The 24,861-nt window shown below is 41.9% G+C and overlaps 1 protein-coding gene across 7 annotated transcripts in view; it reads left to right on the forward strand.

Moving 5' to 3' along the window:
• EVL (Enah/Vasp-like) overlaps positions 1-24,861 on the forward strand; it is a 147,056-nt gene that overhangs the window by 59,938 nt on the left and 62,257 nt on the right. For 6 of the 7 annotated variants that reach the window (XM_066551830.1, XM_066551831.1, XM_066551833.1 and 3 more), the window contains exons 2-3: positions 16,940-17,108; positions 23,936-24,113. In XM_066551830.1, coding sequence (XP_066407927.1) covers positions 16,940-17,108; positions 23,936-24,113 — 347 coding nt within the window. Of the gene's footprint in view, positions 1-8,443; positions 8,543-16,939; positions 17,109-23,935; positions 24,114-24,861 lie in introns of those variants that run through there. The other variant, XM_066551828.1, reaches the window with a different exon arrangement.

Here is a 24,861-nt window from a genome sequence, read left to right on the forward strand (position 1 = left end):
GTGAACCTAACTCTAAGTGTCAGTGGAAGTGAAAAACCAAGAAGAACGAGGTATCGGGCTCTGCTGGCACACCAATTCATAGCTCTTGCTTTATTCTATTTTCCCTTTTCTCTTATTCTGGGGCAGGTGGGATGAGTACTGAAGAGCAAAACAACTCTATCCGGAAAAGATATGGGAAGGGATGGAAAACCAGGCAAATGATAAAGAGTCCACCAGCTATGTAACACCAAGCTGGGAGCTGGAAACCATTCCCTGTGTCATTCCCTGTGTAGGCCACCATACCATCACAGTGAGGCAGGGAAGTCCTGTTTTCCCTTATCATGTCTTTCAGGGGAGTATTCCCCAAATCCATGGTCTGATTTCCAGCTGTGGTTGTATTATCAAGTGAATAAAGACCATGGTCTTGGTGGTAGAAGCCAGTTAGCCTAAGCAGAAAGAGATGGGCAACAAAAGCAGCAATATTGAAGAAGAAAGGTTCATGGCAAAAAATGCAGTCAGTTGTAAGGAAAGTGGTTCTGTGAAGCTTGTGCTCCCTAACCCAGTTCCAGTGCCCTTCATGGGAACGTGAGCTGGATTTGACTGGGGCTCTTGGAGGTCAGTGCTTTATCCACTAAGCTGCAGCTGCCTAAACTGAGTGTGCAGCCCAAGAGACAATTGAGAGCTTTGCCTGGTTTCTGTTCTGTTTGCACTTTGGGGAGTTGGTTTCAGCAGACCAAATAATACTGTAACATTGCTCAGCTGATAACACACCAGTTATAAAGTTCACTGTGAGGGATCTTGCTGTGACTTGACTGAAGGGTTCTGTGTTGCTCTTGATTTTGATGAGCCTTTTGGGGCCTACAGAGAAACCAGGGTGTGATGTAGGGCAAGACTTCCAAGGCTATGGCAATTTATTAAATCTTTCAAAACTCTTGTGTTGTTTTGGGTTTTTTTTAATTAAAAATTTGATCATAATGTGGCTTTGAATGCTGCTTTCCATATTCTTGTTGGGGCTGAGAAATAATGGTTGATGCACTTGAATTTGCCTTTTGTTCCCACTTGGCTGTGGTTGTTAGCATTACTGTTGAGGCTGGGTTGCCTTAACACTGGCCCAATGGAAGATGCACTGCAGCTGTTATCTTACTCCCTAGAAATCCTCCATGACCTGAATTTGTGATCTTGGGAGATGGTGGAGCTGTAGAAGGTTCAGAAAGGCATTAGAAGGAACAGTGAGCTGAGTTACTACTGAAACTTTCCCCATTCCCTGTATCCTTTCTCTTACCTGACCTTTCTGTAAATTTGTTGACTTGCGAGTAATTTTAATTTCTCTTTTTATTTTTTTTGCCCAAAACATTGTATCAGTAATGCAAAAGGACAGTTTGAAAGATTTCAGTCCTGTTATAATAAACCCAGGGTATTGTTATGAAAAGCACGTCTCGACACAGAGAGAGGCTTGTTGAGTGCTCCCACTCTGTGTAATGGCTCAAGGGCTAAACTTTTATGTTAAGCTTTGGATGGAAGGGTTATCTTTTGACAAGTCTGAAGTGCTGACAAAACCCCTACATGTTTTAGACAGTGAAAAAAATGCCAGGTGACTAGAAAGTTGTACTTTTGGGAAAAGTCTGTTATTCTGATGCTGATTTTGAAAGGAACTGTGCATGCCATTGTGGAGGGTTTGGTGGTCATCAGATGGACAAACTGGTGAGGGTACCAGTGGAGGCGAGCAGCAATTCTTTGGGAGACCCTCCCTACCAACCTGACTTTGGCTTGCTCTTCTAAGAAAATGAGGTTTATGCAGTTGCTTTACCTCTGTGTCTGCCCATCCTCTTCCTTCTCTCTATCACCTTCCCAGTAGCTGACCAGCAGATTCAGAAGTGTCAGCCTAGTTTGACAGAGAAGTGAAAATCCCTGGTTTCTGGCACTCACCAAGTGGATGGAGAGGAGAGGGATTCAGTCTGGTATCCTGTGTGAGGTGAAGGCAGGACACAGTCAGGTTCACCAGCAATTCACTGCCAACTTGCTCCTGTTTAGTAGATGCCCACCTCCTGAGAAATGGCTCTTTGTGGTGTCCCTGCATGGTGATGGGAAAGTCACAGAGGACATAACACAGTCAAGAAAATAATTTTGGACAAGATAAAGGGGGAAGGTTGCTAGGAGAAAAAGGATAAAAATCATGGTAAAGCAGGAATACTTCTGCTATGATTTGACAAACATCATGCACAAACAAGTCTGGTGCACAAATGTGCTCAGGGATCCTGTTTCAGTTTTGGCACTCAGAAAATCTTTTTATCTGCCAGGCAATGGGAAAAATCTTTGCCAATAAATAATCGAAGGAGGGAAAGGGGGAAAAGAAGGGGCTGTCAGGATAATTTTTGTTTTAATAAGTATTGTCAGTAGTTTTGGATGAAGGATTTGCATACTACACATCTCCATTTGCTAGCTGTCCTTGTGTTTATTTTTGCTAAAATAATCTGAAAACTATTCTTCTTGTGAAATTTAAGAGACATTCTCCCACCTTCCTGATTGCCACAATTAATATGGATTTTTGAGTAGAGTTTATTGACATTTGGTGCCTTTTTATGCCCACCTCAAAGAGAGTGTCACCTTTTCACTGATGGAACATTACAAACAGTCAGATCTGCAATGTTCACTTTTTAACAGACTAAAGATACTTAATCTAAATCAACACTGTGACTCAATTGTGCAGCTTGTTTGGGCCCAACAATGATTTGTTATTCTTCCCAGCCAAAGTATATCTGCAAATATCAGGGCCACACTCATTGTCCATCACTGCAAACACTGGATTTAAGATGGGGCTTCAACAGACCAGTATAATTTACCTTGTTCTACTGCCTGATGACACAGATGAAATAAAAGGTAAATTGCTGCTGCAGCTGGAATGGCTAATTGCTATAGGAATTTTGCCACTAACTTCAGCAAGGGTAAAGCAAGTATTGATTCATGCAAAACTACCTCAGTATCCTGTTAAATGCTACAAGGGATTATTCTAAGACATGAAAAAATGTGGAAGGAATATGGATGCTTTTAAAGGAGAGAGCATCTCTGTATGTGTGCACCTCGTTGTGTTACATGGCAGTGAAAGTTGACATGAAAAACTGCTGACTGTACCCATTCCACCTTCAGGGATCCTTCTGCAAGTTGAAGTTTCCCTGTGCCTATAAGTCAGCTATTTCCAACCTATCCTATTCCTGGAAACATAAATATCAGAAACAAGGGCGGGCATTCTTCATCTTGGTGTGAACCTAGCCTTCTAGAGCCTGCACAACCTTCACTTTGAGCCCTCACTTTTTAGGGATGGGGTTTCTGTCTTGAAATGTGCTTTCCCAATGAATATCACCTTATATGACCTGGACATCAGACAGGCATGTGCCTTTAGAGAACTGATAAAAGGAACAGTTATGTGTGATTTCTGATGGGTTTTTGGTCAGCTGCTTTCCCTCCAGTCTCTTGAGCTGTGTTTATATGGGTTTTCTTTACTCCGGCATCCCTTATGTCAGAAAACCTCTCCTTATGTTCGCACCTGCTGGGCTGCACCTCACCCACCCATGTGCCTCTGAAAGGTTTGTGATAGAAACCATTCCATGGGCTTATGGTGCCAACCACATGTGATAGGGCTGTCTCATGATACAAATATCTGATCTGTTCAGCAAAACATGATGCTTGAATTGCATTTCTTAATGGTGGATAGCATTAAATAGCTAAGGTAAGTACCAGAATTGAGGCAGGGCTGGTTTGATTGAGAAGCTCCTGGTCTTCCTTTGGGACTATTGTGAAGTTGGTATTTCTTGTTTCAAGTACAAACCCCAGAAATGAACATGATCACCTCATAAATCAAGAGCTACAAAAAAGTAATGTAGGCAGTTGAAAGGACCTCTGCCAACAGCTGCTGAAACCACTCCTCATGTTTACTAAAGTTTAAGGAAAAATACAAGCTGAAGGTGAAAATACATCAGCTGTGGAGCAATGTTGGGAGATAGCATATGCTTGGTGACATAAATATGAGAATGTTTTTTAGCTGATACCCCAAGTAAGTTTATATTTACACTTAGACCATATCTAATAGCTCTTTAGATCAAGGGCATTGCTAAACTTTAACATAAAAGAAAAGTTATGTGGAAAAGCTAAAATTTGAAGTACAGGAGGTTTGCAGTACTGTAAATCTCAGCTTCTGGAAAAGGAAAGGAGATGGTAAGCCTGAGCTGAGGTGCTGCTGGGAAGAGCAGCTGTTCTTTGCTGCACTGGAGCAGGTCTGGGTGGAGGGGCTGGTTCTAGCTATAGGTACAGAGGTGCCTCCTGCCTGCAGCAGGGAGATGCCCAAGCTGGTGGCTGCAGTGAGACTGCTGACATGGAGCCTTGGATGATACAGCCCTTGGCACCACCAGCTGCCATGAAACAATGGGAAAATGTTTGTTTAATAAGGACTGTAAAATGTCCCCGGCACTCAGGACTCTTAAGTACTTTCATAATTTCAGGGGAACTTTTCCTGGCAGACTTTGATCATGTTAAATAGATTTCCCATGATATCATAATGCTCCGTTTGTTATAAATGTGCTGATTTGCGGATGTGCAATTAGCTGACTCAAGCACAAAGCAGTATAGATACCCTGTGTATGAAGTGGCAGTTTATTTCTCTCCATATGGTCTGTAACTTGTTCCATGCTGCTTACCGTGGGGTCTGGGCTCACTGCCCACTGCTCATCACAGTTTATAGAGAGGAAAATTGAAGGCAGCCATGGAGTTAATTCTTTGCAATACAGTTATTTCCTTCAGGCAATACCTAGGCTGTTTGCATCAGCCAAAACATCCCCCTGGAAGCAGGTGAGTCCTGACTGCTCCCTCTGCAGAATGAGGGTGAGATGAAATAATCTTAGCAAAGGGCACTGCATGACTTGAGAGCCAGGGGCTTCCCAGAAGGAAAAAATAGAGCTTCCCAAATCCTGCATAACACGTGGCCTTCAAAAGACTTTTCTCCTGCCATATGTTTATTTATCACTACTTGAATGGATCTATACAAAGGGCTAAAGCTTGTCCCTCTTAAGTCCATGGAAAGACTTCCTTGCACCTCAGCAGTGATGGGATTGCATCCTAAATTAATATCCCCAAAAAGACTGATTTGTAAAATATGCTCAGTGCAGGATCAATTGTTTTGCTGTTGAAGTGACACCCAGCACCTCACCTCACTGCACATTTTTAACTCTTCTAATAGTAAATAAGCATATTTTACATTCCAGTCTGGTTTCTCTCTTGGTCCTTTCAAATGAGTGGGGAGCGTGGAAAAAAAGTGATTTGAGAGAGCAAGAGCATATATTAACATACAGGGTTAAATTTTCTGAGGACAAGGAATTTTTTTTGCCTCATCAGCATGTTTAACAGTTGCAAATCTCAGTGTATGAGGAAATGTCTTACATTCAAAGACTATTAACAGCTGTGAAATTAGATTTACAAATCTGAATGTATAAATACATATTTTATATGCTGTTGCATATCATTTGTGCATATATTCATGAAACTCTCTTGTAGTTTATGAAATTTGAGTGTAACATTTCAGTGGGAACTTCCAGATTTCTTAATCATGAAATCGTTAGATGAAAGTCTTGCCATATGCAAATTTTGAAATTTGTGCAATATACATGTTGCCTTTTGAGAATAACACAGAACTAAACCCAGAAGATATATAAGTATAAATAGTTATTTGGAAGGTCTGAAACATGCTTGTTAAGAAAAAAATATATTAATCATGTCTACCTTCAATTAACTCGTAGGTGGGTACAGTTTTATACTATGATTGTGATTCTTATTTTTTAAATAGTATAAGCAACACATTCTACAGTGATTCACTTCATTCTTAAAAATAGCCTGGGTTTTATGCTTGGAGATGAGTCATTTTGAGGCTGAGGCACTCACCTTTCTAGCTCAGCCTATAGCTCTAAGGATTGAAAATACATAACATTATTGTCATATACAAATCACGATTCATCTGGTAAGGAAACTCTCCAAAAGAAAACAAATCCAATATTTGGGAGTGTTTGGAACATGAAAGCTGAGTACATGGCCAGCAGACGTGCTGCTTGCAAACCTATGGGAATATTCACTTAATTGCAACTAAAGCCTCGCTTCTGTGTTTAGGAATCCTGATCTGCTCACACAGATCTCAACACATGACTGAAATAATCTGTTTATCCAGCATATGGTTCTTTGTGAGGACTGGATAGAAGTCAGCTACTCGGTCTTATGTGTCATTTGTCACAGAGTGCTGTGTCCTTCTAAGTGCTCCCTTTCTAGTCCAGGGCCATGGAGGCATTTTAGCAATGCAAAGAGGTGATTAGAGGCACTTCTGCTGGAATGTATGCTGTGCTGCTTAGTGAAATTAATTTGGCTTATGACAGGGGCATGGAAAGGCAGCCCTGGGCTTTGTCCTACTCACTGTCACTATTTCCTAGGGTGACATTGGATGTGTCAGTAGTGACCTGCTCTTTGCTGTCCTTCAGCATGCACAGTGCTTCATGCACAGTGCTAGCAGGAGGAAGGAGATTGGGAGTTTCCAGGTGTGCTCAAAGGTGTTTGTTCAGGAGAACCAAATCTTTAAAGCCAGGGTTTTCTAGCTGATATTATTGCAGCTGATATTTGTGTGTAAGGAGGGTAATATCTGCTTGGTTTAACAGGGAAATTATCATACCTCATAAGTGCTGTCTCGTTTCCCCCAAATCAGTGACCATATCTATCTCAGACACATCAGAGAAATGAAAAGGCTCCTCAGATCTTTGCTTATCTTCACCTTCTTAAGTTCATCTAAGTTCATCTTCCTGCATCCTTTTGCCTAGAACAGTGAAGCCAGCATGGCTGATCTGGGCCATTAGTGATTTGTGTCCATACTTACTTGGAGATGCATTTTTCAGGTTATGTCCTTTTCTGATATATGCAGTAAAGTACTATTTGCACTGACTAACTCTACAATTATTGTCAAGGCAATGTGTGAGCTATATAGAAAAATTGCCACTTGACCTGAAATAATGTAAAATTTTCAATTCATGAAAAGCAGGATTTTTTTGAATGAAACAAGGTAGTGCCCAACATCCACACAGATCTCAAAGCAGAAGGATGTAGTATCAGGAAAATGCAGCCAAATTGAAATCCCAAGCAATAATAAAATGCTTAATTAAACAGAAAGAAATAAAAAGAGAGAAAAACAAAAGCACTACAGAAAAAGCTGTGCTTAAATGTCAGTGAGAACTTCAATTCTTGTTGGCTTTTAAATTCCCCCCATCAGAAAACTGAAACTCTTCAGTCATACAGAGATTTTCTGCAGAGGAACTGGAAGCAGCAACTGAGCAGGCGATGTACCAGCAGCTGGGAGAGCAGCCAGGTTTTGACACCCATGTTTTCACTAGGTGCCATTTCAGCAGTAGTTTCTGTAGGTCTTTCAGTTGGACCATGAAAGTCATCTCCTGTAACAGGAAAGGCAGTGAAGGTGAAAAGAGCTCTGCTCCCCTGCTTAGGTGGAGCAGTGTTTGCAACCATTGCTGCCCAGCAGAAACTGCATTGAAGGGTTTGTGTAGCTGGTGTGCCTTGCCAAATTCAGCCTATTTCTTACACATCTCTCTTTTTGCTATATTGAACAGGGATCTAAGGTTTTACAAATGTATGTTACACTCTGAAAGCAAGGCAAGGATGTCAGGAATCGTGTGATCTCCTGAGGACTGGTCTCCTCAGGGCTCTGCAGGTTTTGCTCTCTTTAGCAGAGACTTCAGGGCCTCTGATGCTGACTCCCAGACAAAGTCTGTGTGCCTCCATAGTAAAACCATGGCTTCTGACTGCGTTTCCAGCAGTTCTTCAAGAGCTGAGAAGCTCTGCAGTTTTTTGGGTGCTTTGGGAAGTTACCTGGTGTCTGCACCCTGTGTCCTCTGCTCCAGGTCAACTTGAGCAGATGTGGAAAAGGCATCTAAGTAGGTGAGGAGATAAAATTTGCACTGTGCTGTGCCAGGTAATGTTCTGGGCTGGAGCTGGACCTCAGCAGGATGCCAGGCTGGCTGCCAGGCAGTACAGGGCCCTCGGTGCCACCTGGGCGCCTGGGTTTGGTTCATTGTGTAAACACCCGTGCCATAAATGAATAACAGCAATTTTTTTTCTTGGTCTGAGCTTTATTTGCTTTTGCTTTTTCTTGGACAGCGAACCTGTGCCTTGAGAAAATGCACGAAAAGTTTTTAATATCCATGCCTCCAATGAGGCAACAACGGCACATCTAATCTAAATCTATTTTGTTTGTACTTTTGCTCAGCAAAGCAGCTATAAGAAATAATACATTTCTTCTTTAAAGTGCCTTCCCCGCCCCTGCTGTATGTTACTTCCTGCCCTCCTGCTCTCTCAGTAGCGCTTCCCTTTCCTGTTTTGGTTATAAGCCTTCATAGAGACTCTTGGCTTGTCTCTCTGCCAAATTTGTCTTCTGCTCAGGTGAAATAGAGTATTTGGATTTGAGCACACGTGCCAGCTTTGAGCATACACCTCTGTGGGATTGCCTGACCAGGTCCTCCTCCATGGCAGGCACGTAAGTACCTGGGGACTGTGCCTGTTGGCAGGGACTTTGGTGACCAGAATTAATGTGACTGGATGTGAAGGAGAGCACGTATTTGTGATAAACACAGAAGGTTTGTGTTTTGGTTATAGCCTGGTAGGATAATTTATAATTGTATAAAATGGTAATTAAGCTTTTATGGCATGCTGCATTAATATGCATCCCCTGGTAGTGAGGGAGAAGCTGACTTGATGAAGCGAGTGTTTCTTCATTCCTGATCTGCCTCCATCAGCTCCAGGGGAATTGTCACAGGTTTATTTACATTTCTTCTGGGATTGAAGGGAAACCAAGGCAAAGTGATGCCAGCTTTAATGAAAGATCTTTATGTTGATTTCCTCTATTCACTTTTGAGTCTGCCTTTCCTGGTCATTAGTTGTGATTATGATCTTTCAAAGCCTTTTTTTAAGGTCTCGTTCTCCTGAAATACAGATATGGTTGGCCCATGAGTGAGAGCCCTCAGTCATGTATTTTCACTTGACAGTTCAGTTTTGCATAATTCATATTTTACAAGATTAGGTACTTCTTGCTTTTATTTCTGCAATTTGAGGGGGAAGGGAAGTAGTTTATATTGATAGCAACCTGGTCCAGTTGAGTTGCTTTATTACTGGTTTTGTCTAATTGAGTTCCTGGTGTTTCTCCAGGCCATTTACTTGACTCATTTTTAGGAACTTCTAAGCATTTACTTGATATTTACTTCTAGCAACTCCCAAAGTGTATCTTCAAGGTGGTGTATAAAATCTGGAAGTGAGCCCCACTTCACAGAAAGAAATTTAACACGATTCAAAGCATTAACGGAGCAGTGAAGTTCCTCCATTAGGAGTCCCCATTAGCAGTCAGCTGTTGGAACTTGGAAGGAAAAGTTTCCTGGAGCGTGGCCTGGCAGCAGTGGCACTTAGCTTAATCACACCACTTCCCCAGTGAAGTGCCTTGTGCAAAGCAGATCTCTTTAAGCATTTCTTAACATGCTGAGTTGAGATCCTGATAACCGGAGTTCCCCTGAGAGTCATTTGAATTCTTATGCTTCAGTTCACAAAACCTACCAGAGGAGGGATGGGTTAAAATTAACAACACTGCATGGTTTTAAAATCTCAGCAACACAAACTAAGCAGATGTGCTGGCTTACAAGGGCATCAATCTGTGGCCTCTCTGCTGGCCCCAAATCTGCACTGATTGGCAGATGTGCTATTTAAGTGCTGTGGCAGACACTGAGAGGTCAGGGCTCTCACAGACCTTGGCTGGCAGTGCTGAGGACTGAGCTGTTCTGGGCTGACAGTCAGACCCAGGTGAAGTATCTGTTCCTCTGCAGTCATGTTTTGCATACTGTATAATTTTTTTGTATTTTTTTCTCACTTTTCCCATGCTCAAGAGCATTGAGGGGTGACAGAAGGTTATGCAAGTTTCTCTGGTCATGCCAGGATTGTGTGTGTGTTCCCAAATTTAGCAACTCATCTGCCAAAGTCCTGGCTTAGTGTGCAACCTGGGTGCCTCATAAACTGTCTCTTCTCTGGTTTCCAGCTGATATGTCTGCTGTGGGTATCTGCAGCAGATACTGGACAAGGCTGTTCCTACCTACTGGGTATGCCAATGTATTAAGGAACAATTCAAAATTAATGTCTTATTCCTAACAGAAAGTAACTTTTGAATATTCTTCCTTATGGAGGTGAACTGGTGTTCATCTTACTCTTAATAGCCCTATAAGTACCAGTATTTCCATTTCCTGCTCTGTAAAATATGTATTTGTCTTGCAGGTGTGTCATGATTGTATTTAACAGTGTCAGTCCTTTTGAGAGTTGCTTATGAAGGAGGCTTCATATTTTTACTATTTTCTTGTAACTATTTTATATTAAACTGTCTAGATGCTAGAGTTTAACAGTGGAGAAAGGTGATGGCCAGGCACCTTCAGCAGATGCTTAGTGCAAAAGGCTCATTTCCCACTGGCAGTGCAAACTCCAGCACCAAAAGATCTGCAAGGTGAATGTGCAAACCTGAGCAGGAGACCAAAAAATAGCAGCTTCTCTGGGAGCTTCCCTTCAGGCTCACTGTAGCAAGGGCAGCACTGTTGGGTAGGTCCCTCTGCACAGGCAGGCAACCAGGAGCGAGTGTAAATTGAGAACTTCTGACCACTGGGCCCATGGGTTGGTTTTTCAGGGAATGCCAGAAAATGGAGCTCAGAAAACAACTGGAGGTCGTCATTGTGGCACCTCCATATTATATATGAGAGTGTGACTGCTACTATTTAAATATCTATAAAATAGTCAAGCATTTTCATGTCACTGAGGACTTAAAGCACCTTTCTGGCTATAAAGCCCCCATGGGGCTGCCCTTTGGTGTGATCAAGGGCTAAATGCTGTATTTTCACTATGAGGTCTTGCTGCATTGCCTGAGGAAGTTTCTTCAGGGCTCTGGGACAAAGGTGAACGATGGTGACACCGGCTGTGCTGCAACTTTGGTTGCAGAGGGAAGTAGACTCTGAAACAGGGGGTCCCAGGAGTCACAAGTGTGAGTGACATTGTGCTGGAGAAATGAGCCTCCCAAGAAGAAGTGGGGCCATGAGCAGAGCTGGTGGTGAATCTCTGGTGGGAAGGCTGGAGAGTCACTGCACTACAGCAACTTTATCTGTAACAAGCTCAGATCTCAGCTATCATCTCTATGTAAGCCCAAATGATCTGACTGTCTTGTCTTCAGAGGGTCTCTCAGGTTTTTTGTTCTCTAAATCCAATGGTCAGAAACAAATGTCCATTGTTTCAGGTTACTACTGAAACACTTCCCCTGCATCCCAGTCATTATTATGTTTATTAAAGTGAAAGCTATTAAAATGTTTAGCAAATTAGTATATTAGTGTTTGAAGTACACTTTAAAATGCTGCAGGAGCATGACTTGTATCTTGCTAATTCCGAGGTTAACACAGATCTGTACTGCACAGATTGCACATCTCTGTATACAGGATTTTGGATGTACATTAGCTGTTTAAGCTGACACTGAGAGTATTCTGTCAGCTTCTAAAATCAGCATCAGCAATTTCTTGCATGTCACGTTTAACCACACAAATGTGATTTCCTGTGGCAGCCTCAGTGTACAAGTAGAGTAAGATGTGCTAAATGACTTGTGCATTATCCCCCACATTTTCTGGGCTGAGGTTTCATTCTCAAGTAAGGCAAGCCTAGGGCTAAGTAATGTCAACAATTTCTCACACCAATAAGTGTGATTAGATCAGTCTAAAATAACTTTAATTATTAATAATGAAAATATTGAGGGGGGATGTATGGGAGCTGGAAATGAAAAATAAGGTAAATGCTTGTATAAATAGCTATTTGCTTTTTCTATGAGTACAAGAAAAGAGCATCTTTAAAGGTCAAAGAATCATAAGCAGCTTGATAAAGGTAGATCTGTAATTGGTTCAAAGCATGAGATCTTGATTTCTGTCAGGGAGCTTTCAGAGGGAAAAAGCTTATGCTAAGGGAGTGTCTATCCCAAGGACAAAGTTGTGTCTGTAAATATGAAGGATAGTGGAAGTGTCCAGGTCCACCTGGCATGCTGGAGTAAAGCCCACAGAATTAAGTGTTTGGTCCCAATGTTAGCTGGTCGTGGATATTTGTTACACCTTTTGTGAGCGTGATTTGGTGACCCCCCAAAAGCTGGATGACCTTGTCCTGGCTCTAAGAGAAAGTATTTGAAACCTCTCCCATTGCCCCAGAGGTGTGAGCTCTGGGTGGTTTGGTGCTGGACAGGGGGTCCAGGGTAGGGCTGGGATAACCCTGTGCCATGCAGGCTCTGCACGGGGCTGCTGGTCAGAGCAGGCTCAGTCACTCAGTACCAAGCTCTGCAAAAGTTTTACTCATAAGAGGATAACAGTGTAAGTAGAGAAAACAGGTCAGTGAAGGAGCACAGTGCAGCTTGGCCACTCAATCTGGAACGAGAGGGAAAAGAGACCCTTCAGAGCCAGACTCCTCCAAACATTATGGTTTTGCTCTCTTTTTCCTGTTTATTCTCTGGGACAGGTCTTTTGTGGTTCCAGCCCGAGCTACTTGCTTGTATATTTGGATAACCCACTGGGCTAGGTAGTGCCAAGCCACCGTTTGTCATGTGACAATTCACAAAAAATACAGGTATTTTCCCAAGAATCCTGGTGTTATCTATTCCGTTTGTGGCTCTTTTTTGGCTGTAGATCTTGGTAATCTTATGCTTACTAGAAGCCAGGAAGAAAGGACTGCGTTTTCAGGTTCTGAACAGATGGAAGAGGAGAGGAGAGTTATTCCAGGACAAAGGCACCTTCCCTGCAGCACTGTCTCAAAGTGCTGGGCAAGGAAGGTCAATGCTGACCTTTCAAGAAGGGTTCAATCCAATTTAACCAATCTGCTGATTTTTTAAGATTAATCTTACACAGAAGAGATGGATGAGAGTGGGTCAAAATGTATCACACAGAATGAAACAAACAGTATTATCTGCAAGCTTTTTTTTTCTTAATTTACGGTTTTGTAGTATTGAAACAATATTCTATAAATCTCAACTATGAACACTCAATTTTAGATATCACGTGTGAACAAAACTAAACAGACTTTCTTTAACTTCAGACAAACAAATGGTACTAGTGCAGAGGTTTGCCATCCCAGAGATGTAATGCTTTCAGAATAAACAGGGGTGAATATTAGGATTTGGGGTCCCTAGGAAGAACCCCCTCCCCTCCACATTTAAATAAGATGACTTTAATCTGCCCCATAGTAAAGTGTTGCAAATTGGAGCAGATGTTGTGCACAAACCTGAACAATTTTGTAATTAAGACCTCTCTATGATTAAATTTTTATATATTTGTATACATAATTACCTATGGTCGGAAGTCAGGTGGATGAGTCTGACTGCATGTTAATGTAAAATAAAATATCAGTAGAAGAATTCCTAATTTTTGGCATGTGTGAAATTTGATGGACCTCCATCAAATACCAAATTTTCAGTAACTTTTATGTATTAGGAAAATAAAGCAAGTTCTAGAAGTGTGCAAGCATAATTTTGCATGTAAATACTAATATATAACAAACTCTTATCATGGAGAAGGAATGTGGGTACTCAGAATTGTGTCACTAAGCACATTTATTACCTGTCACATGGAGTTGACATCAGTGATGTATGGTCCTAAAAATAACCCAAAATTTTGCTGGACCTTTGTGAAATCACTGGTGCTTGATTTGTGTTTAAAATAATGTACAGAGAGCAATACAGAGATTCTCAGTGAGGTTTATAAAGGGAGCATTATCTGGGCTGATTTCAGAGAAGCTTCCTAAAGCAGGAGTGGGACAGTTGTGCCTTTTATGCATAGGAAGAGTAGAAAGTCTTCAGGATAAAGAGTTACTAAACTCTTGGAGTTGTCTCACTCCATTTAGGGGGAGACAGCAAGCTAGCAATGGGTCCCTGGAGGCATTTTGGATGTTGAAAGATTGATGAAGTGCTTTGCAGGAAAGGATTCCCCTGGTGTGCTGTTTTATGTTCCTTTCTGTTATTTCACTGGAGGCCAGATAACAGGCTCAATCCTGTTTCCATTTAAATGAATGATGAAAAACTTCCATTGACTGCAGGAAAGCAGGGATGGAGCTTGATGTGCTGTTACTTTATGTCACAGTAACAATTGGCTGTCCTGCATCAAGCACTGCTCCTGAGGTCTGTGTTTCAGCCACAGGGCAGCAGCAGCTCCTTTGCTGCTGATTTTGTTGGCTGCAAAGCCTGAAGGCAAAGTTGCTGTATCTGCTGGGATCTGGGTATGGCACAGTGAGCAATGCCATGTTAAGGCACCCATGTCTGGATGGTTAGGTGTAGTGTCTTTGTTGTAAGTAAGGATAATTTAATTAATTTTGACTAATTTAGCAGCTCTTGGTAATTGTGGATTTCAAAATTAATCTGAAATGGAGACAGCATTGGGTTTTAGGCTTGCTCTGATGAAGGCCGTGATGTGCTCTTGCTTACTTTAGTGTACAGCAGGACTTGTAGTGCTTGGCAAGGCTTGAGGAGAAGGATGTGGTGTCACACTGGCTGAGTGTGACTCTCCCAGGAACATTTTCCTGGAGCCCCTGGCTCCTGGGCAGGGCATTGCTGTGCCCTGGGCAGCTGATGCTCTCCCCACCTCTGGAGCTGGAGTGGCACAAGACACCTGCTAGCAAAGGCAGGTGGCCACCATCCATCTATGAGGCTGCACTGGGGATTATTTTTAGCCTTTCCACTTCCATATGACAAAGGCAATCCAGTGTACCTGCTGTTTGCTGGTCTCTTTCTCTCCCATTCTCCCCCTCTGTGAATCCAAGGCAGACTGAGTGTCTCCCAGCAGGTCTGGAGGATGCAGGCAATGCTGCCACTGCTGCCAGGCTGCAGCTCCTGCTGCAGCTGGAGGATTAGGCAGGCTGGAAGGAGCTCAAATCCCTCAGCTGCTCGTGTCAGATATGGAGGAGCTGCCACAAGACATTAGCTTACCTTAAAAAACAGGGGGGAGAGGTGTTTGGTGGGTAAGTACATCAGCAAAGGTGCAGCTGTTCTCCAGGTAAAATAATAAATAATACCAGGTATCTCACAAAGCAATAGCAACTGGTAGATGAGCTGGATTTTATGAGTTCTGAATATAAATAAAATCATGTTTTGTCCTTCTGATCTGTATATATTGCTCTGGCAACAGAATTTAGCTGTTTCTATGATATGTAATATAAATACAATTTATTCTGAATTTTCCTACCTTGTTCTTTATAGAGATGTCTGCTGGCATCATTGCTCCCTCTATAAATGCTGTGAGGACTTTCCAGGCTTTTACTCACAGCCTGGAGGAGGCCTGTGGGCTACCTGGAGGCTGTGCAAAGTGATTGACAAAACAAGCCAGAGTCAGTAGGCTTTAGTTTACCATAGGGGATACATCTGCCTTGGAAATCTTTTTGAGACCCACAGGTCAGAAAAGATTGAAAATTGCTGCTGTAATCAACCCAGATCCTCTTAATACTTGAAGTAACATGCTCCCTTTCATTAAAATGATGGCAGTGATGGGGTCAGGCAGGTTTGAGTGTGCAGCAGTTGATAAAATTTACATGTGGTGTAATTTGGCACAGTGGCAGTGCAGCAGCATGGTTTGGTATCACCAGGAGCTTCTCCTGTGTGTGTGTGTGTGTGTGTGTGTGTGTGTGTGTGTGTGTGTGTGTGTGCTAGGAGGGCAAACCCAAACCAAGAGGGAGGAGAAGGATTTGTGTGCAAAGCGGATTAACCACTTGCTGTTGCATTGTCGAAAATTATTTAATATGGCTTGGGCTGAGGAAGGGAGGTATGTATATACCTATGTATCAGTCTAAAGTTAACAGGACAGTCAACAGTTTCATTTAGATGCACTAATTGAATCATAAATGCATCATAAGATGCACTATTTGCTTGTTGAAGATGCCTGTTATATTTAAAGACCTCAAAGCTCCAAAATTTGCAGGATTAATTTTTTTCTTCAACTTGTATTTCCTCTGGTATAAGAAAACTGGCTGGGAGATCACGAGAGTGGAACTGGAATTCTGAGCTGTATTGACATGTCACAGCATTTGCCAGTGGCATTTATTGCCCTTGAAGGGTGTGTTTTATTATGATTCTCTATATGTATATTAGTCAGGATATGACTAACAAACAAGAGCTAATGTACTGAGGAATTTCAGTTACTATAAAGGAGAAAAATAGTTATTTACACTATACAAAACAGTGGTTATATACTTTAATACTGGCATGCATCCAGGTTTGTGGATTCCCCTTCCCCACTTTCTCTGCTATGAGGATGAAGGAGAAAAGAGTTCCTGTGTGTTTTGCTCTGGGTATTCTGGGACTTCCAAGTGCGTCAGCAGGTCTGGGAATTAGGCATCAGCTGGATTAACTTAATTGATTTCTTCAGTTTACCTAACATGGCTTTTGCTCCAAGGTCTGCTTGCTTCCAGTTTGAAATGTATAACTCAGCTGTGGGTGTCAAGTTTGTTTTGTCAGCAAGCTGTAAAGTATTGGTAGGTTTTCATGCAAATGGAAAAGGCTTCGCTTGCCAATAGATATATAAAATAAATAGAGCGTTCATGCTGTTGGACAGTTTTCATAATGTTTATGTGATGCAGGTTATTTCTCAGGGCTTAATGTTTTATATAAAATAGATTATTGGTTCAAAACAGCAGCGTACAGGAGGTTTTTTAAGTCTGTGAACACATAACATGTCAGCTTTAATTTAAGAGAGCGCATTCAAAGGATTAGCAGATCTCTTATAAAACATATGTTGAAAGCAGTACTGATAGTTTCTGTTGTCTTTTTTTTTTCCTTTAGAAGCTTTAAGTAATAAGCAATAAGCAGCAAATTCACTCTTTTCATTCCTTATTTTTTTGTTTTTCTCCCCAGTGAACAGAGTATTTGCCAAGCCCGAGCTTCAGTCATGGTCTATGACGATACGAGTAAGAAATGGGTGCCAATCAAACCTGGACAGCAGGGATTCAGCAGAATCAACATCTACCACAACACGGCCACAAACACCTTCAGGGTAGTTGGAGTTAAACTGCAGGATCAACAAGTGAGTAACTACATCGAGTTTCCTGTAAATTAACCTTTGATCTCATTTGGTAAGCTCAATTCTATACCTAATGCAGCATTTCCTGCTCCCTGCAAGGTGTCTGCTAGTCTGTTTATGTGATTCAGGTTTTGTATAATTTTTTGCACACACAATATGTCATAAATTATTACTGCTTATTTGAAAAAAGAGTGTTTGGTAGATGCCAAAGAGATTTAAATGTTATTTCTTCCCCTCCCAATTTTTTCTTGTGAAATGAGTCTTATTCACTCTGCAGGTTTTGCTCTCAGCTCCCCCCAGATTACTTTTTACTTGTTCTTAGTACTATATTAAAAATAGAAATAAAAATCAATTGTTCTGCACTGCTGTCCCACGAAGAGTTGTTGTTACATTGCTGTGATAAGCAATTAGTTCCTTGTAATGCACTTTAAAATCCTAGGTGCACCCTGTGATCTGATTTACAGCGGACTAATTTTGCAGGACCTCCTTGGGTATTAAAGGAATAATATGGGATTTAGATTATCAGAACTGGGATCAGACCCCTGTTGGCCACCAGAGCATGATGCTCAGCCCAGGGCTGCCACAGCATGGCTCCAGCAGCCTGATTTGAGCTGTGCTGGGCAGCACGTGCCACCAGAGTGTCACAATTAGACCCCAAACAAAAGTTCACTTGAGTGGAGTAGTGGTGCAGTACCTGCATTTTAGAGCAGGAATTTCAGAGTTGAGGGCTGCCCCCATGTGCTGGCATGAAGCTGGTTGGCAGTGGCAGCCCAGCCTGCCCACCTTTTGTGCTCACCTTGGGCTCTGTGCATGGCACAGGGAGCAGGAAAAAGTGGGCCAGTGGGAAGGTGAGGCAAGCACTGCTGCTGGTGTGACATTGGCAGGGGCAGGGCAAATCCAGCCAAGCTGAGCCAGGTCAGGCCAACCCAGAGAGCAGGAGCCAGGGCACCACCACCTCTCAGCTGCCACCAATGTTGAATGGATTGATCTGCTTGTGGAAATGCTGATGATCCTCAGCTGACAGCTGTAAAGGTGCTTGGGCCAACTGGAAAAGTTACTCAGGTTGCTTACTGGAGGTGACATGACTTTGGTACACCATGCCTATGCAGAATAATCATTCTGAAAAAGAAAAAGCAGAACAAAAATAGGTGGGTTTTGAGCACACTGGTTTTCAGCTCCTTGCAGTGCACTTTTGAAACACCTGCCAAAAGTTTTGCGACTGCTTTTATTCTTTTCTGTAGAGCAAAGGCAATACATGAAAATAGTTCCATTCAGAAATAGAAAATATTTTCAAAAATAAATGAAATCCAGTGTTTTCTTTGTCAGTTATGAAAGCCAGTACTGCTCTGTCCCAGGCCATGCTAGTTCTTCATTTTACATAGCCAGCAGGTGAATGTAAATGATTTTCATGTGACTGCAATCTAAGATGGGACTGAATAGCTGGTGTAAAAGAAGCAGAAGTCATAAAGTCAATATGTGTATATGTAAGGGAGACTAAGTACCAGAGGTCTGTCTTAATCACACTATGCAGTTTAAAGAGTAGGACATATTAAAAAGTCAAATCTTAAGCTGCCCTTTGAACATGCTTTGTGTTAACTGTAATATTTTATTTGCTTGCAAATGTTCCAACTTATGAAGATGCTGCATGCTATCTAAAAATCATCTCAGTTCAGAAGGAAACAGGTAGAAGAATATATTTCTCCAGAGTTTAAAGACTAAAAATCCTCTTTTAAATAAACAGAAATTATAGTCACTTACCTTAGTCACCTAAAACTTCCCTTAAACAAAGTGTTCCCTTTAAATATGATTATAAAAATCCAGTATTATCAGTAAAATCAAGACAGAATAGTAGTACTTAAAGGAACACTCTGAAAGTCTCAAGATTCAGAATTTAATATATTTTATATGCGTCTGACATGGAATCATAAGCTTGCTAGGCTTGCTAAGTATTTGCATTTAAAGAGAATAGAAATGAATTTCAGTTAAAATAATTCTCTGTTCAAGCCATTTCATGCTTGCTCTCAGGTTCTGTTAAATCTCACTGAAATTGAGGCTTTAGTGAATCTGTTGATTTGCCAGAAAAGACATATTTATCTGAAAAGGACCAATCTTCAGCTAAAATGTGATTTGGCATATGATGAAACTAATGAAGCCACACAGATTTTTGAAGAGTTGAGAAGCTAGTTTAAAATGTGTCATACAGCAATACCATGGAGGAACAATTTCTTACAAACTGTTTGTCAAGGCACAGACTAGAGTAACATTCGTGGCTTCATCCCTGCCTGACTTTATTTCCCTTTTAATTTTGTTGGTTTATATTACACCTCTAATAGTATCTCTCTTTAATTTTCATCCTCTTTGTTATTTTCCACATACCCTCTTCTGCAGATGCCTTGTCTTGTCTCTGTCTAGCTGTCTTTCTCTTTTCCATCCCTTTTTTGGTGCATGTGCTGTAGCTTATGACGCTGTATTCGTGTTCTGCTTACCTTATCTCCTCATCACCTTATCTCCTTCTGTAGCTGACAGTGTCTGTAGAGTTCACCACAGATGAATATAATTGGTAGAGCAGAGGAACTGGAGTATCGTTCTCCCCCCAGGAAGTGGCCACCGGCTCTGTTCCCTGTGTGTGTCTGGGAGGTGCTCACCGCGTGCCGCGGTGGCGCTGGGTTACAGACCAGCGGTACCTGAGCTCCCTTCCTGCTCTGCACAAGGTGCAGCCTTGCACAGGCTCATGCTGGCCTGAGCAGGAGCCTTCAGAAACCCCCAGGTGCTGCCTTGAAGCTTTGAAGTCGCCACAGGGGCCAGAACTGGTTTGAAGATAAGGCCAGATCAGTGTTGCAATCACTTAACGTCATGAGTTTGATGTTTCCTTGAGGCCTTAATTTTGGACTTGATGTTCAGTGAGGTCTTTTCCAATCCGAACAATTTTATGATTCTGTGATTCTTGAAGACAACAGAGGCAATCGTGTCTTTTACACCCATGTTGCAACTTGCCAGCTGTTGTCGTTACCTGGCCTGGTGTAATGGTGACATGTGCGAACTTCAGTCACCATGCAAGAAGTTCACAAAGCTAACAAGCAGTAGCTCCCCATTCCAGAGTACTGATCAAGTGAAGGTTTTAAATTAGGACTTTACATCAAGTGATGTCAGTTCAGCATGATCTCATCACCCAAAGGCACGAGCTGAACAAACAGGCAGGGAGGAGGGTGCAACTCAAAAGTGAATCACATCTCCTGAGGGGCTGCTGTGTTCATGTGGCTGAGAAGTTAATTCAGGGCCTTGGGGAAGGTGAGAAATTGTACATGTGAACCCAAGCCAAAACTGAAAGAGGGACAGGATTCTTGTGATATTAGCTAACCACAGCATTTGAAAAGAAAGGACCAATTAATCACTGTTGTAACTGATTAGAACTTCATCAGGTTTGGGCCTGCCTACAGAAGTAAAGAATCTGGCCTCAGCTGTAGCAGTTTTTATATCCTTGCTGTTTTAGCAGTCATGGCTGCTCCCTGAGAGATGAGCGTGAGCGCTGGCAGCATGGCAGGGCCCAAGCTGCTCTGCAGAAACAAGCAATTGTCTTGTCCTGGTTCCATAAGCAGGAGTATTGGCAGTGAGGCTTGTGTGGGAGCCCTTCCCATGATCCTGGCTGTGTGTTACACCTCAGCTGTTGTCCTGCAGCCCACTCTGTCCCCTCTAGCCCCATTCCTGTGAGTCCCATCAGCCACCACCTTCATCACTGCTGACAGCTCACAGCTCCACAGTCAAAAGGAAAGGCTTCTTGGTTTTGAGCTTTTGTACAGATTCTAAAATTCCCTGTTGCTCCCAGGGAGCCTACACCTGAAACTGAGGTGAAAGGGTAAAGGAGAGTACTGGGTGGAAGTGAAGCAAATCTTTTTGTTTTAAACATTATACTGATGGGAACATTTAAACATGCCAACATAATGATATGCATGACTGGTCTGTGAAACTCCTTGCCACATAAGATCATTGAAATACAGAATTTAACAGACTTCAAAACAACACAAACATTTATATCAGTAAGACATATGAGTAAGACTACATTATTTCAGGATATAAAATATTAAAAGAGGGTTGAAAAGGAAAAAAAGTGGCATATAAAATGTCATGTTTCAGCTTTTAAGTCAAATTCTAAGGGAAGAGTTATAGGAAGAACTGTTTGCCATGGACAAATCCATGATTTATTTCTTCAAGATTTCCAGTGAGAGCTCCTCCAGTTCACCTATTGTAGACAGCAACTGAGGATTAAAAGATGAACTCTTGGTCTGCTCAGCCTGGCAGATGTGCTCTCTAACTGACATACGAAGCTTTAGAGCAAAGATCCCTTGGAAGAACCTTTAAAAAACCCATGCTTCAAACAGGGAGACCTTCTTTATTTTAATTACTGCTCTGAAGCACTTCATTATGATCATGTGCCTTGTAGAGCCTCCACACCATCTGTACAGGACACCTTTGTGCAGCCATTCTTAACAACAGCAGGAGATCCCCTCCTCTTTTTTTCCATTTTCTATAAACACAAGCCAAAGGAGATAAAAATTAAAGTCTGGCTATTTTAAGTTTCATTTCCCAGTGATTCATTTCTCAGTAAACTCTGATTTGAGTTTGAAGACAAGGTATTACATGTGTGGGCATCCTGATGATTACTGAAGGTCAACATTCACATTCTGTATTTATTCAATTAAAAGGATCTAACCTTCAGAGCAAAGCAGATCCTTGGAGTTCATTGGAAGCAGGTTTTGAACAGTTTACCTGACTTCCATTAAACAACTTTTGGCATAGGTTTTTACAATTTCTGCCTTTCATTGTACAGCTGCACTGCAACCTCTGGTGCTCTTTGGGCTTTGATAGGGGTGTCCTTTGAAACAGAGGTTTCTGTTAGTAGGTGAGAAAGGCTCACTTTGAAAGCCTGGTAGAAGCTCACAATCTTTCTAAACTTTTCCTCAAAGATACTGCCTAAGCCTTCCCTTGCTTGGTCCATGCCAAAATGGTTGGAAGCCTTAAAAATTGGTCCATGTTAAAAATGTTGGTTTAGAAATGCAGGAATGAGTCTACTTGATGCTCAAGAGACTCTTTGAGTGTGAGCAACATTGGCACAGGCTCTCCCAATGCTCAGTAGAAGAATGGGGTGATGTTCTCATTTTTCAAGGAGAAAAGGCTTTCCAAGCTGTCAGATACAAGAGGAAGTTCAATACCTCTACTGTGACCAGTTTCCACTTCATTCTGGTTGGTGTGGGTGTCTGCCCATGCAGCATGTTGGTGATGCAATTCCCATTTCCAGGGGACTAATTCTTGGGAGCCTGCATACCCAATGTAGGGCTGCATCTTCCTTTGGCTCACAGGTTCTCAATTTCTCAGTGAAATGTGTCAAAAAAAACCCAAAAAAGCAGTGTAGGTCTGATTGCTTCTCAGTGCATTTTCATGGAGCCTTAGTAATGAATGATACTGGTTTGGGTGCAGCAGCTGGACCATCATATTTGTGCCTAAAGCTAGACCAAGGATTCAAATACTATCTTCTACATCACTCTCTAATGCTCACTCTGTAAGTAAATGAATCCTAGAAATAAGAGTATATTTGTAATCATTTTGGGGTCTAATGGCTTCTTTGTTGGTTTCCAAAATTTTTTGTATATTAATATAGTAAAGTTACAAGACATCTGTTAACTGTATCAATGACACACTGTTATCCTTCAAAAATACTAATGTGGGTGGAACAATTTGTTCCTTATTAGGTGCTCATCTAATGTTTCTCTGCCAGTGTAAACTGGCAATCCACTGAAAATTCAAAACTCAGAGCTAGGAGTTGTTAATCTTTGAAATTAGTTTTTAAAGTCTGCCTGTATAATTAAGAATTGTCAGTCATCTACCAAAAATATTGTTGGACTAATTACATACACTGAAGCTTTTTAGTTGCAATCATAGTGTTAACAGAAAACTTTCCAAAAGGCTGGTCAGACTGTAAAAAAAAAAAAAAAAAAAAAAAAAAAAAGGTAGGTTTTCTGGTATGTGGGTCCACCTCTAACATAAATTCTGTGTACAAAGTGGTACAGTGGTGCAGTGGACACTCCTGCCTCCCCACCCTTAGCTAGCACAGCTTACACTTTTAGCAGTGGAGGTTTCTGTCTGGATCCCAGCTGTACTGTGTAGCTGGGTGTCCCAGTGCCCTCCCCAAGGATAAACAGGGCATTGTATTTAGCAGATTAAATTTCAAAAGAAACAGCCTTCTGCTGCAGTCTCCCCTTACCTGGAAAACACCACATGTGCAGCAGGGGACAAGGTGGGAGAGGAGTGGTGGTCTGGGTTTGTCATTGTCTGATTCTAAAGAAAAAAACTAAGCACAAGAAGCTGGTGGTGATCAGACACATGGGAGGAGGAAAGCAAAACTGGTGCAATGAGTCAAGAATTTATGTGCTATAGGGCAAGGTTAGTGCCAAGAGCTCTGCCTGGCTCTTTTTCGAACAATTGTGCATGATCATCCTCCAAAAGATGGAAACAGCTGCTGGCCCTGGCTCCTGACAGCTGTTTGCACATCTGCACAGCTGCATCCTGTGAAGGTGCTGTAAAAAACAGGAGGAGGTAATAGATTTTGCAAAACCGGCTTGCAAGTCCCCGAGGCTGAACTGAACTGTTGTAAATCTCACCCCCAGATGTGGGTTTTCTGTCACTGAAACAAACACTGCCTTACCATGCAGCCAGGTAGGAGCTGCCGTAGGAGCTGCCTCTACCCATTTGGGTAACCTTCACACAAGGGTTGGGTGGGCTTGTTTCCCACTGAAAACAGAGCTGTTGTTAATCCTTACTCCTGTTTCAAAACACAGGTAGTGATTAATTACTCCATTGTGAAAGGACTGAAGTACAATCAAGCAACTCCTACCTTTCATCAATGGCGCGACGCACGGCAGGTCTATGGCTTGAATTTTGCAAGCAAAGAAGAGGCTACCACATTCTCCAATGCAATGCTGTTTGCTCTGAACATCATGAACTCACAAGATGGAGGTAAATTAATCTCTGTTAGTCTGTGGCATTTTAACATGCTTGTTACCAATCACCTAGTGCAGTTGTATTGGATATTATGCCATTATAACACACATGATAATAAAAAACCTTAGCCTTTAGATCAGCGTTTGCTGTGGTATGAATTGCACATTTTCGGATTTTACTTCCCTTTCTTCTCATTTTTCATGGTGCCTTAACTCACCATAGGAAATCAATAGTTTTTTGGGAATGCCTCAGCAGGCAGGGAGCCCCACTGATTTATGTGGATGTTGTTTTACATATGAGATGGCAGAATAAAACTTTAAGTAAACAGAAGCTAAAATCTGAAGTAAAAAACCAGAAAAAAACAGAAGCTAAAACCCTTAAGTAAATCAGAAGCTAAATCTGACGTAAAATTAGCAAAATCTGACAGGATAGGACTCAGCTGGTATTTCCAATGTGTGGGGCCAGCTTCAGCCGTTGGCTCTTGTGGGTCAGCTTTCCAAAAGAGGAGTGTGGGGCACCTTGGCTATTGAATACTATATTGACTCTAAAAGAATTTTGTGGTGAAGTTTGCTGTTCTGTGAATTTGTCATTGCATTAGCTTGAACTGGGGCCAAAATAAAGTCCTGGCTTCTCAGTGGAAACCAGTTTCTGGTTTGTGGTATCTGGATGAAGCACTGCCCTCAGTTACACGTTTATCACCTCTCTGCAGCTCCTGGGCTGGGAACAGAACAGTCCTTGTGTGGTGTCTTTTTTTTTTGTTCCT

Source organism: Molothrus aeneus, chromosome 6, assembly GCF_037042795.1.
Source record: "Molothrus aeneus isolate 106 chromosome 6, BPBGC_Maene_1.0, whole genome shotgun sequence".
Lineage (NCBI taxonomy): Eukaryota > Metazoa > Chordata > Aves > Passeriformes > Icteridae > Molothrus > Molothrus aeneus.